Source organism: Barbatula barbatula (genome assembly GCF_947034865.1).
Source record: "Barbatula barbatula genome assembly, chromosome: 22".
NCBI lineage: Eukaryota > Metazoa > Chordata > Actinopteri > Cypriniformes > Nemacheilidae > Barbatula > Barbatula barbatula.
In genome coordinates, this window is record NC_136785.1 from 13,589,919 (window position 1) to 13,603,328 (window position 13,410).

Consider the following 13,410-nt stretch of genomic DNA (forward strand, 5'->3'; position numbering starts at 1 on the left):
GGGAAAGGAAATAAGGAAATTACTTTGTGATGAAGTGTGTAATACTTCCTAGAAATGTTGCAGCTACTCCGAGCTCGCCTTGTTTTTTAATCTCGAAGTCTGGATGGAAAAAACATATAGCATATGGATGATAATGCCTCCGCACCGCTTAATTGATGCTCCATTCAGCCTTGAAGCATTTGATTTAAAGAGCAAATCGTCTTGCTGATTGGCTTTCTGCTCCATTCTCTATGCGTACGTGCTTAAGTCGCTTAACCTCCCAATATGCTTCATGGTTACTCAAATCGGAAACAACATTGAAGGACTGCGCCTCCGAAGGATCTGATGGACCCAGACACGGCGCTGAACGAGTCTACGTCGTTCTTTAGCCTTCCATAACACATAATGCGCAGCTACCCTCTCAATAAAATCCATGTCCGCCATTTCTCAACAAGACTGGAGACCTCCCATGACGCAAATTTGCGTCTTTAATGAAACGAATTTCACGCGCAAATGTAAACTTAACATTTTTAAGCGTCCAACTATACACAAATAGCAGAAATTTTGGCGGAACAAGAATAATAATTATTAATATTATAATAATAAGTATGAGGCAATAATTATAGTGAGCTTCTTTCAAAAGCATCACTAAATATCTGTTGTTGAGGTTCACAACGGTCTAAACAGTACTTGAGGTAAAAAGACAAATAAACACTATTAAGCACTTATGGATGGCCTTGTTGTCAGCTGTGTGAAAGGACTACACTGAATGCTTAAGGCTACATTTCAGCGTACACTCTCACTTTAAAACATTTTTGAACTTTTTGTGAAATTAAATGTGTTGGCCAATGAGCATCGCTTAAGGAAAATAATTCAAGGCTATGCTTTGATTTATTTGAAGATCACTTGGTTCCATTAAAAGCTTGTATCCGGGGAAACCATTTTCAGCATTAACTACGGTTCCTGTAGCTCAACTGGTAGAGCTCATTTAGCTCATATTAGAAAAGAATTGCTCGGATGAAATGACAAACCAAAGCAGATGAATAGATATAAAGTACTTATCAAGAGCCTTTAAATGTGCACGTGTGGTACAAAAAGGGTTGTGGGCGTCATGTGAACAATTAAATCAAATGTAAAATGAGATGGTAGATACGATCAATGTTGACAATAAAAAAAAATTTGGTTCAACCTCAAAAAAATTATAAGTCAACCCAATGAGTTTAGGCAACTCAAAGAGAAAATCATTAAGTTAACTAATATTTGTTGAGTAGAGGTGACCCCGAAGTCTGATTCGACTACCAGTCTCAGTCGAATCTTCGCAGAGGTGTTATGCAATGGGGATCATGCTATTTTGGTTATATGGGCAGTGGCATAGCAGACTGGCACGCACTGCACCATCAAAAATATTATTTATGATGTAAAGAAATGGGACATTTTTAGAGATGGGTACCGAAACCCCCGCTGCATATGAGCGTGAGGTCTGGCTATGAAGAGAACCAGCACGTTCCGAACTCACCGGCAGATGAATGTCTTCACTGTTACCAAACATTTGTCACTTACTTAATGTTTGGGCATATAAATATGAATGAACACCTTTTCTTTAAATGCACGTAGTGCGTTACTTAGACTGAACTTTGCGCTGGATGATACAAAATAAATGATAAAGTAATATAACCAAACATCACCACATTTAGCAAGGACGGCACAGATTTTGGGAGCTTGTCATTCTCTGCACTGAATGCTAGCGTGCACATCAGGAGGATGGAGAAACATTGCACAGGAAAAAATGGACTTTATTGACTGTCTAAATGGTAACATGCTTTATTGCATTCCTCCTTTACGTGCAGTAAATAAAGTAACTTTATTGGTAGTCCATTGGTAATGATCCATTATCAAGTTGTTTTGAAAATAGTTTTGAGGCGAGATCTGGTCTAGTATTGTATGACACAGCATTGAAACGTGATGTTTAAGGAAAATGTCCATTCATTTTACTATTTGCGGCATGTGTTTTGAAAATGTTGTTGCATTTTCCGTAACACATTTATTTTACACATTTATGACTTGATTCTGGCTTAGTTTTTTATTTATTATAAAGATATATTCTGTTCTAAACTAATTCTGTAAGTGAATGTTTGATATTTTTTTGCTGCATCGATGTTGCGCTGCAGTTTACGCTGTACCCTTGTTATAACCACCTGGTGCGCACGCACACACAAACACACGTATGATTCGACTATCAGTCGACTATAGGCAAGACGTTACGATTCCCGTTGGACTATGTAAATCCTTAGTCGAGGACCCCATTTTAAGACAAGCAAAAAACTAAAAATACAGTGTAGGGAGTACAGGCAGTGTACAAATACCTTTTCAATTCAAGACCCGTAAACCTTCATTAACACACACCTCAAGTATTATTATTATTAACATTTATTTGTCAGGGACAATGCAGCGCACATTATTACATACATAATTATCATAGACAAAACAAAAAAATAAGTGTAAATGTGTTGCATAAAAGGTTTCTAGCCAATAGGCTAATTTCCAACCCCGGTACCTGGTCAGACCTTTCTAAAAACATAATCCAAATATATTAATTATAAAAAATGACATAGTGTAAAAATGTACACATTCACACAACAAATACATTATAAGCACAAACATTAACATTTTACACAATCACAACCACATTGCGCAAAACAACACATCACTTAGGCACACGGTAGAGACAATGCATTCCAAACAGAATTCCTCAGTGGCAACATGTTTGATTTTCTTTCAGGCAGTGTTTCACTTTTCTATTAAATGTTTTCAGGTCGGTTTCTGTTTTTAATTCCGTTGGTAAATCATTCCAAAAATGGGTCCCTATTACAGAAAAACTTGACTGGCCAAAAGTAGTTTTGCGTCCCTCTGCTTTGCAGTTGCCACCCACTGCTCTCCTAGTGGCCACTCTCCTTGTGTTTATTTTTGTCACATAAGGACAGAGTACGGCTGGAGCTAAATTATTTGTGCATTTAAAAATCAATTTAGGAAAAGAGAACTTAATAAAACTAACAAAATTTAAAAGCTTATATTTCTGTACAATCGAACAGTGATGCCACATGATTGGTTTCTGATCCATTATTTTCAGTGCCTGTTTGTATAATGATATGATGGGTTTGACCGATGTCTGGGATGCTTGGCCCCATACAGAAACGCAATAAGATAAATGGGAAAGTATCATAGCATGAAAAAACAGCAAAGCTGCCTTGCCCGGCATATGATGCCTAATCAATCAAAAGAGTTGGGAATCCAGAATAATACCTAAAAATTTAAATTCCTCAACTTCCTATATGGCTTCTTGATCTAATTTAATAGTACATTTAGCTTTTCCTCTAATTGAGAAGCACATAGATACCGTCTTTTTGACGTTAAGCGTCAGATGATTTTCTTTAAGCCACTGGGATACACCCTCCATTTCCTTGGTCAGGGTCTCTGCTGCTCTAGTTGGTGTCCTAGCTGATGCATAAATTACTGTATCGTCAGCATACATTTGGCAGTTGGCTGACTGACAGCATGTAGGTAAGTCATTTATATATAAACTAAACAGCAGAGGCCCCAAAATGGAGCCTTGTGGAATACCCGTTGTGGATTGTAATGATGTCCAGACATAGTCTCTTTTTTTCATTAGCTGACCAGTGTCATTATTCAGCCATGGTAAGGAGGCTTTTCGTTGCGTGCCTTTGAAGTGTTTAGTATATTTCCCAATCAGATTTATGAGGTTTTTCATCAAGGAGTTACAACAATTTTCTAAATCATTCGATTGTAAAACATTATTCCAATCCAAATTATCTAAATCATTTTTAACTTGTGTCAATTTATTTTTGGGGATACCCAAGTTCCCTAATTTACTTTCATTCGTAAATTTGGGTAAACGCTGTTTAGTGAGTTTCCGTACAACCATGGTCATATTGTGATAAGAGAGCCCTGTTAATAAATTATAAATTCTGATGATTCTCTGTGGTCTGTTAGTGACTATCAGATCTATCATAGTTTTACTCGCTCGTGTGATCCTTGTTGGACCTGTAATCATCTGATGAACATTGTGTTTTGACAACAGTCTCTTTAAGTTTTTCCTACGGCTTTTCTCTAGCCAGTTAATATTAAAATCACCAAGAAAAATATATTCGGTGCAAGTATTTATACATTTAAAAATGTTGTCTAAATTATGTGATGGTGGGTTATACAGCACTATAATGTTAAAATTCATCTTAGGGGATAATACAACATTTAAAGCCAAACATTCTAATGGCGTATCCAGTTTGATTTCGTTACTTTTCAGAGTGTGTCTGACATAGAATAGTACTCCCCCTCCACCTTTTTTAGATGGTCTATCCTTTCTACGACAAATGTAACCAGGGACATCAATCATACTGGTCTGGATATTACTGTTCAGCCAAGTTTCACACAACGCTAAAAAGTCTAAATTAGAGTCAGTTAACAGATGTTGGATCTGATCCAATTTGGGCAATATACTACGAATGTTCAAATGTCCACCTAGAATACCCTTAGGTTTAGACATAGGCTCCCATATAACCCGTGCGTGATTTACTGTCTGAAAAATTCTTCCTTACTGATTGAATATCGCCACCATATGGAATTCCTGTTTCCTCGGGGAAGACGTCCGTCCCTCCAGAGCTCGGCCGTTGCACGCGCAATCCAACAGCAAATGGGCCTGGATTCAATTGTACGTCCCCAGACAACAAAATCAGAGTCAGGACAATACCGAAGCCAAGCTTATTGCATCCTCTCTGATAATCCCGCTTTTTTAGCGTGCCGCGGTGGGTGAGTTCAATTCGTTTCATATTCGCGCAGATGGTAATGTTGTTTTGTTTGCTCGGCGTGCCGTGACGGGGGTGATCAGATTGTTTAATGATTGAGTAGATGTCAAGGTATCCATGTCCGAAGAAGTTTAATCTCGGTAATCCATTCATATTTACTGACTGGTGGTTGTCAGCCTGGGATTTCTGTTTGTTTGCGCTTAAATGTTGTCCAAGTGGCAACAACAGAAGCCAACAGCAAAGCAGAAATACGCAAACGTTTCCTTCTTCTCTATAAGTTTTACTTGACTGGTTTCTTTGTTTTGTTCTTGAACCAGTAACTATTCGCAAAAATGCGTTAGAAAGTAATGGAGTGGAGCATGACAAACCACCCAACACATCTCTCGCCATCTTGTCTAGTGTCTAAAACGTAAGAAGTGTACGGCCATGAAAGACGTGAACAAAACATCTACAAAGCTAATGGTAAATGATGGCCGGGGTGACGTTAATTGCAACATCATGGCAGCTGAGTTATTTGTTTTCTGAGCTCTCAGATGAACAGATTGAGGAGTGATAGACTTGTTTACTTTGCTGAAGTCACCGCTGTGCAGAGCTCCAATTTGTCTGTCGAGATCTCGGCTGTTTCATTGCTTCATCAAGCATTTGCTGGAGAAAGTCATTGAACTAGTTTTCATATTCATCTCGTAAAGTCTCTCTGTTGTTGATCATTTTATCAAAAATAACGTATGTAAGGGTTTCTTCTTTGGCAATAAATAGATGTATTTTGGTCTTTCCAGTCCAGTGTCTGTTGAAGCTCAGGAGTGACATAATGTCATCCAACAGAAAGACGTAAAGCCTGACAGGACACATGCAAACTGTGTTATGACATAAAACGATGTCGAATTATTACTGTTGTATTGTTTAAAAGTGAATATGAACTTTGCAGTATTTGAGGTCTGAAAAAATTCTGAAGTTCACAGAATGAAATTGAAGAATGAAACTGAAATGTTTATTTTTCCCGAACACATGCATATAAATGGTAAATAAAAAACTATTCATTATTATTCTGAAATAGTTTTGTCCGTGGCTGTATACCCCCACATACTCCAGTAATAGTAAAACTGTATATTCTAGGCTATATGTCTGACAGTTAGCAAATTCCCTGAAGGGTGCTGGACACCGTTGCAGTTCACAAAATATTATCCAGCCTTTCTGCTGGTTTAAGTGTTTTCATCACGCACAGTCCGAAACCTTTAAACACACAAATATGTGCCGTTTTTGGCAATCATGTGCAATTAATTTGCTGCATATTGAACAATTTAGAAAAACCTGACCAAGTCATTACATTTAATTAACATTTCAACCGGGCTGTCACTTCTGTAGACAACCACTTCATTAGAGACAAATTGCTCCAAAAAAAATCATTGTGTTCAAGTGATCTAAGAGAAAGTTCAGAGAAATCCACTCCAAACAGCCAGCCAGAGTCTGCTCAGGCAGTACCGAATCACGCAACACAAACACAAGTTACAATTAAACTAACAGTGGATGTCATGATGGCATGCTACAGTACAATTATAATAGCAATGCTTTCTAAATATAGTCATAGACCTCGCACAAATCACATTAAACTGTAAGCTAAGTCACAATTACAACCTCATATCATGCGTGATAAATATTCATGAATAATGCATTGGCTGAAATAATTAGCGGTTGACAACGCCGAAGTTCAGGTGGGGTTCACAGGACGCAACCATGGTCACAGATGCTGTAATTGTCAGTGAAGAATTTCCAAGTTGAGTCTCTGCCGTTGACTTTTGAAATGGCTTGGTCAGCAGTTATCCGAAGTTTTGTATTCCAAAGTCAAACCTAAAATTATTTACATATTCAGTAGATTGTGTAGTAAATCTAAGATAGCAGGTTTGTGCCACTCACGAAATAATTTTTCCTGTGTGGTTGCCATGGTTACAGCCATGAACATTGATGTTAAAAGTTGTCATCTTAACAAAGCCATTTCCCAAAAATATATCCTCAGTGACTTCTCGGTGAACATTCATAAAAAGTGTCAACTACCCTTTTATGTTTTAAATATTAAGATAGGACATGTGCGCTACAGTGTGATATAACAAAAAAACTAACAATGAAGATAAATCTGTCAAATGCTTAATATCTTTTGATAACTATTCATAATATAAAACGTATACATTTTTCTATATGTTGACTATCAAGCCATAGGACACGTTACGGTTTATTGGTCAACTTCCCATAGATTGCAAGAAATGACAAGAAATTATACATTTCGTTGCACTGTACTTGTATGTGTGTAATGACAATAAATTGAATCAAATCAAAATCAAATCAAATGAACATTTTTCAATATCAGGCACCTCTTATAGTGAGAGTGATTTACATGTTAAGTCAATGCAAAGACGCGATGCATGGCGCAGATGCCGCGAGTTGAAAGAAACGGAACTTTGGCGAAAATTCGTGCTGCGTTAACCAATCAGGAGCTTCCTCTAGTAGGGCTGTGAGCGAGCGGCAGAAGCCCCTCCCATGACGCGAATTTGTGTCTGTAATGAAGCAAATTTCACACGCGAATGATGCGAGTAAACTCAAAATGTTCAAGTGTCTAACTACACGCGAATAGCGCGATTTACCTCGTTTGGTGTGAAAACACTATTATACTGTAGTTTTATCTTTTAAAATTTTACTTTTGACAAAGAGAGGTGTTGAATAATATGAATGTACTAGTACATATACAGAGAGAGTTTAGCCCAGTAAATATTGATGCTTATAAACTTCCATCAGTCTGAACCACTGGTTGCAATAACGTTATTATTGTCTTGAATGTAGGAACAGATTCAAATACACAGAGGCATTATGTGACAACAGGCAATTTCATCCATTGACACATCTATTGTATCGCAAAAGTAAAGAAAACTTGGTTGCATTTTTGTCATTTTTAGAAATGTATCCAGCTTTTCTTTCATCAAGTTTATTGTTTCAGTTTAGGTTGCAACTCAATTCATAAATACAAACCGGTATACATTAAGTATAATAAATTTAATATAGACAGCTGACATGTTTCTTTGCATCAATAAATTCCTCTCTACAACCACACATGTTTTGCATAGAATGTGTGAGGATTTTCATTATTAATATTACCTCAAAATAAAGACAAACTACAGAGAAACTAGAAAATAAAGAAAATTAAAAGTTTCCAGTCCTCAACAAATTGTCAAAGTTTTAATGTGTGAAACTGAACAACACAAAAAAACATGTGAGTCTGACTGACCAAAGATAAAACGCTGCATTATTTTTAAGAAACCAAACGAATGAGCCCCAGTTTCAACCAAAGGCATTTAGTGTTGTCATATTAGCCATTTACGAGAGGAAAGTCCCCATTTTATTTACACAAATGTATACATGAGGGAGATTCATCCAGTATATTTGTCGCACACGAAAAGCTAACTTACACTTGAGCTGATGTGTATTTTTATTATCAAAAAATATAGGAAACATTTTGTGCTCCTCGTACAAAATTGTACATACACGTAGTTGAGAATGAACATCTTTTTGGAGAAGAGACTAAATTAAACGCAAAATCTTTTCCTAATCACGCAAAATGGCTGTAGAGAACATTTTTATTTAGCACAAAATGTAGTTCATCAAACAGAAAAAATGGGCACAACAAAAGTGCTCGTCCTAAAGTCCGTTCAAGACAGGGAAATGCAATACCGTATTTTTGCTCTCTGTGGTTATGTCCCATCTTTAAACTAAAACAAAAGATATGTATCTGTCGATGACTTTAAATCATGCAAAATATGTTAGACAAGATGAATCCATCACTTCACACACACGCTCAAAATCTCGTGAAAAATCAAAAGAAAAAATCAGATGAAGCCCTTCTGTGATGCTGTGCCGTTCCCCACAGATCTCCCCGTGTCCCTGTCTACTCACAGTTTAGTATGTTAATAGGACGTCAACAATCGCTAGCTTTTAAATGCGATGATCACAGCTGTCATTCCTCATTGCTTCAAATTTAGTGTGCCAGCGGTAATGAGTTACAGTGAGAATCACATTAGTTATATCAAGGGAATTTGTTTCTTCCTTCAGTGGGATATTATTCATTGGAGTGTGAAATGATTGTAATTATACAGGAGAAAATGTGAAAAAGTGCTTCACGGAGTCGGTCCGAGTCTAATAGGAGCACTTGAGTTTTTCTTTTAATTTTGGCAAATGTACAGTCGGGTTCAAAAGTCTGAAACCAGTACTGAAAATGCGTAATAAAAAACGAAAACGATCAGTGCACAGTTTGACGTGATTGAGAATTAAAGAAAATTCTGAATGCCTTTGTAATTGAATCCACATTCGAGGATCTATACTTCACCTCAGTAGGGCTGTTCAACGATTAATGGCATCCAGAATAAAAGTTTGTGTATGTCTGTGTACCGTGCATATTTATTTTGTATTTATAAACACATACATGGACACACGTGTATATTTTGGAAATATTTCCTTGTGTATATATTAATATATTTAAAGAAAACGATATATATTTTTAAGACATTCATGTGTATGTGTTCATAAATATATCATTAATATGCACAGTTCAGAAACATAGGTTTTGCTAAACACAAACTTTTATTCTGGGTGGCTTGATTTGTTTTCAATTCAATCACACCAGATCATTTTTTTATGATGGAGCTGACATGGCCGTTCATACAATTTACATTAGTGACTCAACATTTACAGATTTTCCCTTATTACTTTGTGGGATGTAATGAATTTAAACAACATGTGTATTATAACAATCCTAAAATTTATTTCTTCAAATGATTTTCTCAAATTAGAATTCCAGCTCAAACTGTTAATGTGTGTGTATATGACACACATCTGTATAGATTCCAGAGGTGAAGAAATAAATTGGGTTATGATCTAATTTGTGGTCATTTAGCACTTTAAAACTTAAATTACACTTTTGTTGTTTGATTATTAGACGGATGGTGAAATCAATAAAACTCATCCATAACACAGACAAATCCTTCCGTCTGATCATGGTAATTGTCATCTTTCAGTTCAATCTTTCAGCGTCTCATTACATGACACAATGACAGCCTCAATTTTTGGTTGTGTCTTAGCGGTTCGTGTAGCACATTTAGTTTTCAACCACACACAAGAACACAAAAGTTTAAATCAGTTTTAAAAACACACCCAAACACACAAAAACAAACGTTTCCCCCGGACTCAATTCATCCTCATTCTTGAAATCTAAATCTCAGATAATATTCTCTTCTCCATTCCAAATGAAAGCGATTATCGGCAACAAAACCGGTGATTTAATCTGTTTCTAACCGGGGTCATTGAGTGTCACTACATTTTTCACGTAATTAAAAAAAGTAACATTTTGGGAGCAAAAGGCAGATAACTGAAATGAATCAAAGTCTCCATGTCTAAATAAAAGTCAGTGGGGTGTGCTTCTTGCCAGGAGTGCATTGAGTTAAGGCACAGGCGCTGTTCTCCTCTTTGAACAGAAGTGGCCGCTCGGATGCGAGCACAGTTTGGATACAGGTGATCACCGTTACAGAGGTTTTTCATTGAAAGGAAAAATCTGATTGGTGCTGCAGATGGCTGTGGTTGTGTTCCCGTAGCTCAGCTGGTAAAGCGCGGCGCTCGGCGATCCAAACGTCATGCGCTGGATTTCCAGGAAACGATAAAAATATAGAGGTTGAATCTGCTGCAAGTCACTTTGAAAAGTGTCTGCCAAATAAATGCAGCTGTATTTCTGTATGTCACAGACTTGAATAATAGCACAACATGTGATATGCCGTTACAAATGATTCTGACTTCCGAAAAGAGGAGAAATGTAATATTTATGTAAAGTACACATGATGGCGCCCACAGTCCCGTCTTTTTTTAAATGACTGTAGAAATAGATCAAATCTTACTGAAAAACAAAACATTGGTTGTGGAGCTGATCGCATTGAATTGTATTCCGGTGATCACCTCAAAAGTTTCTGGTTCTGACGTTGTTTATGAAAGGAGAGGACGTCCCTCTGAAAGTATTTTGAGAAAATCCATTGTCAGTTCCGGGCGGATTCTTCAAGAGGAGCCGATCCTCTTCATGTGCGAGTGTGTGTTTTTAGAGGCATACGTTGTTGCTGATCTGGCAGGTAGAGCCAGTTCCTGCTTGGGATAAGAAGAGTTTTCCATTGGGACAGACACACACCTCAAACACAGTGTGTCTGTTTCCAGAGGGGGAGGCCTTTCCCTCGGGCAGGCGTAGGAGCTTGATTTTCTTGGCATCCAAGGTGATCTAAAGAGAGAAGAAAGGAGAATCTGAAATGTTTCATCATTACACATTATAGCTCTCCAATCTACATATTATACTTTGAATAACTTGATATAATGGCAGAGATACGCTCTGTTCCGAGACCTAGCGAGCCGCCTGCACAGTCAGTGCCAATGTATACCGCCAACACGGATGCACTTGAGACATGAAGGCTTAAAGTAGGTTACTTAACTGTGTAACCTTCTACATTACTTTGTTGAGGTGAATTTGAATACATGGCAGGATCGAATGTATTTTCCACTTAAAAGTCTATAAAGGAATGACAGACTAAATGGTAGACGACATGATACATTGTAAATAATGTTTAATCCTCTTCGACTCAAAACAGTCTGTTGATGTGTTGCATCTATTTCAATTGACTCCGTTAAAGTTTTATGCTGCTTTTAAAATGCAGCCCATTGGATTTTGGCCCTCAACCTTTTCGTCTCACAATCTTTAAAAATTCTGTTAACCTAAGGTTCACCAAACCAACATTTTCATTCCACCATACAACATGTCAAGTCCCCCTAACCTCCTACAACCAACCAATCATAACAGCTCCAGTGACATAAGCACTCCGCGTAGCCCTTCGCCCGAGCTGAACCGGACTCATTTTTCAATTTTTCGTGGGACTCTCGAGAACGCATGTATTACCAAGGCTGGAAGAGAAGCTAGTGGGGGTTTAAAAAGGTATGAGGAGTCATTACTGACAGCTTCAAGGAAACATTCCCATCAAATGACCTGAAACACATTTTAAGCAGGCGTCTCAGTTGACTTCCCCAGACATCTGCTACAGAGCAAATCTGAGCCAGAGACTGCTCTTTTTTTTCACTCGGAGGCGGCTTATGCGAAAACCTCTAGACTAATTGTGGCAGAACTTGTCAGGGGGGCTCTGAGGACCGGCGGAGGTGTCTGCTTCTACCGGTAAAAGGAACGGGACGAATGAAAGCGCCTGGGGATATTGGAGAGCAGTATGAGACGGTAAAGTGAGAGTCAAGAAAGCATAACCTCTTACTAAGCGTCCTCATATGAGTCAAATCCCTCGACCGGACTGAGTCTGGGGGGCATGACTAGCTCATTTATCCGTATTTTGTCAACCTGCAAGTCAAATAGCACGACTCGGGGTTCACTACAAATGTCTTTCACACTCTCTTGATTTAAAAAGCCATATGTCAACGGGTTCAGGAAAACATTTCCAGTTATGTCTACTCTTTGCTTTTGAACATTATTTATCTCCGGTCGCATTCGTATGTAAACTGCATGTGCTTATTTCCTTCATTAGATCGAAAGATCTGAAAACGCTTCTACATTTACCCACCCATAAACCCTACACTCCTAAAAATCAGGACAGAAGTGGTCAAAAGTCAACAAAAGGGTTGGATTACAACACCATGTGAAAACTGGTATGCCTCTCCTTTGCCCGCTTGCAAGCTGATCAACCAAAACGAAACCGGGCCTTTGTCCCCCAAATGTCCCCCAAGCTTAGCCAAATTCAGTAACTTTTTGGGACATTATCTTTTAACACCAGTGAAAGAAAAAAGTCTGACATCGAAAGCTATTTTACAGCATCTGTAGACTTGAATAACACTTTATATTAAATAAAGGTGCTTAAAAAGTTCTTCGATGCCATAGAAGCCCCGTTTCCGTCTAAATGGTTCCACATCAACAGGACATCAACAGGAACGGAAAAAATGGTTATGCGATGAAACGTCATTTTGAATCCATTCAAAACATGACTTATTTAAGGTATCGATACTATATGTTGGACTATCGATACACTATCGTGAAAAAAATTATCGCAATAGTAAGCTGTATCGATAATTTTGCACAGCCCTACTTCAAATAACCTTTGACTGAATGGTTCTTCGTGGAGCTGTGATGATGAACACACAGGTTATCATCATGTGAACATCAGTTCACAGTGTTATTTCTGCATGTAATGATTATGATTCGATGTGGGTGTGGAGACAATGGCTAGTGTTCAAATGATGCTTTGTAACCGAGTACAATAATCGAACAGCGACTTTGAAGGTTTTGTATTTATTGTTTTGTGTATACCTTTACTGGTTTATTTATTTCTAAGTATAACTTAACCGTCTGGGTCCTGTTTCAATAAGGAGGTTCAACCAACACAGAGTTAGAATGTGAACTCTGAATTGATTTACACCAAGATAAGAAACTTTGAGTTAGTTCTTCGGCTTACCTTGAGTTAAGTGCTCGCAGAATAAGAGTGATAAGCCATGATCGATGGATGTCCGATATTATAATTCATCATTGCAACGGTACCAAAGAAAAAGCAATATGGCG

At 37.8% G+C, this 13,410-nt stretch overlaps 1 protein-coding gene across 3 annotated transcripts in view; it reads right to left on the reverse strand.

Annotated features, from left to right (window-relative positions):
* Positions 1-7,759: 7,759 nt before the first annotated feature.
* Positions 7,760-13,410, reverse strand: part of sgcd (sarcoglycan, delta (dystrophin-associated glycoprotein)) — a 122,832-nt gene continuing 117,181 nt past the window's right edge. For all 3 annotated transcript variants that reach the window (XM_079485886.1, XM_079485887.1, XM_079485888.1), the window contains exon 8: positions 7,760-11,088. In XM_079485886.1, coding sequence (XP_079342012.1) covers positions 10,915-11,088 — 174 coding nt within the window. In that variant the 3' untranslated portion in view covers positions 7,760-10,914. The remainder of the gene's footprint in view (positions 11,089-13,410) is intronic.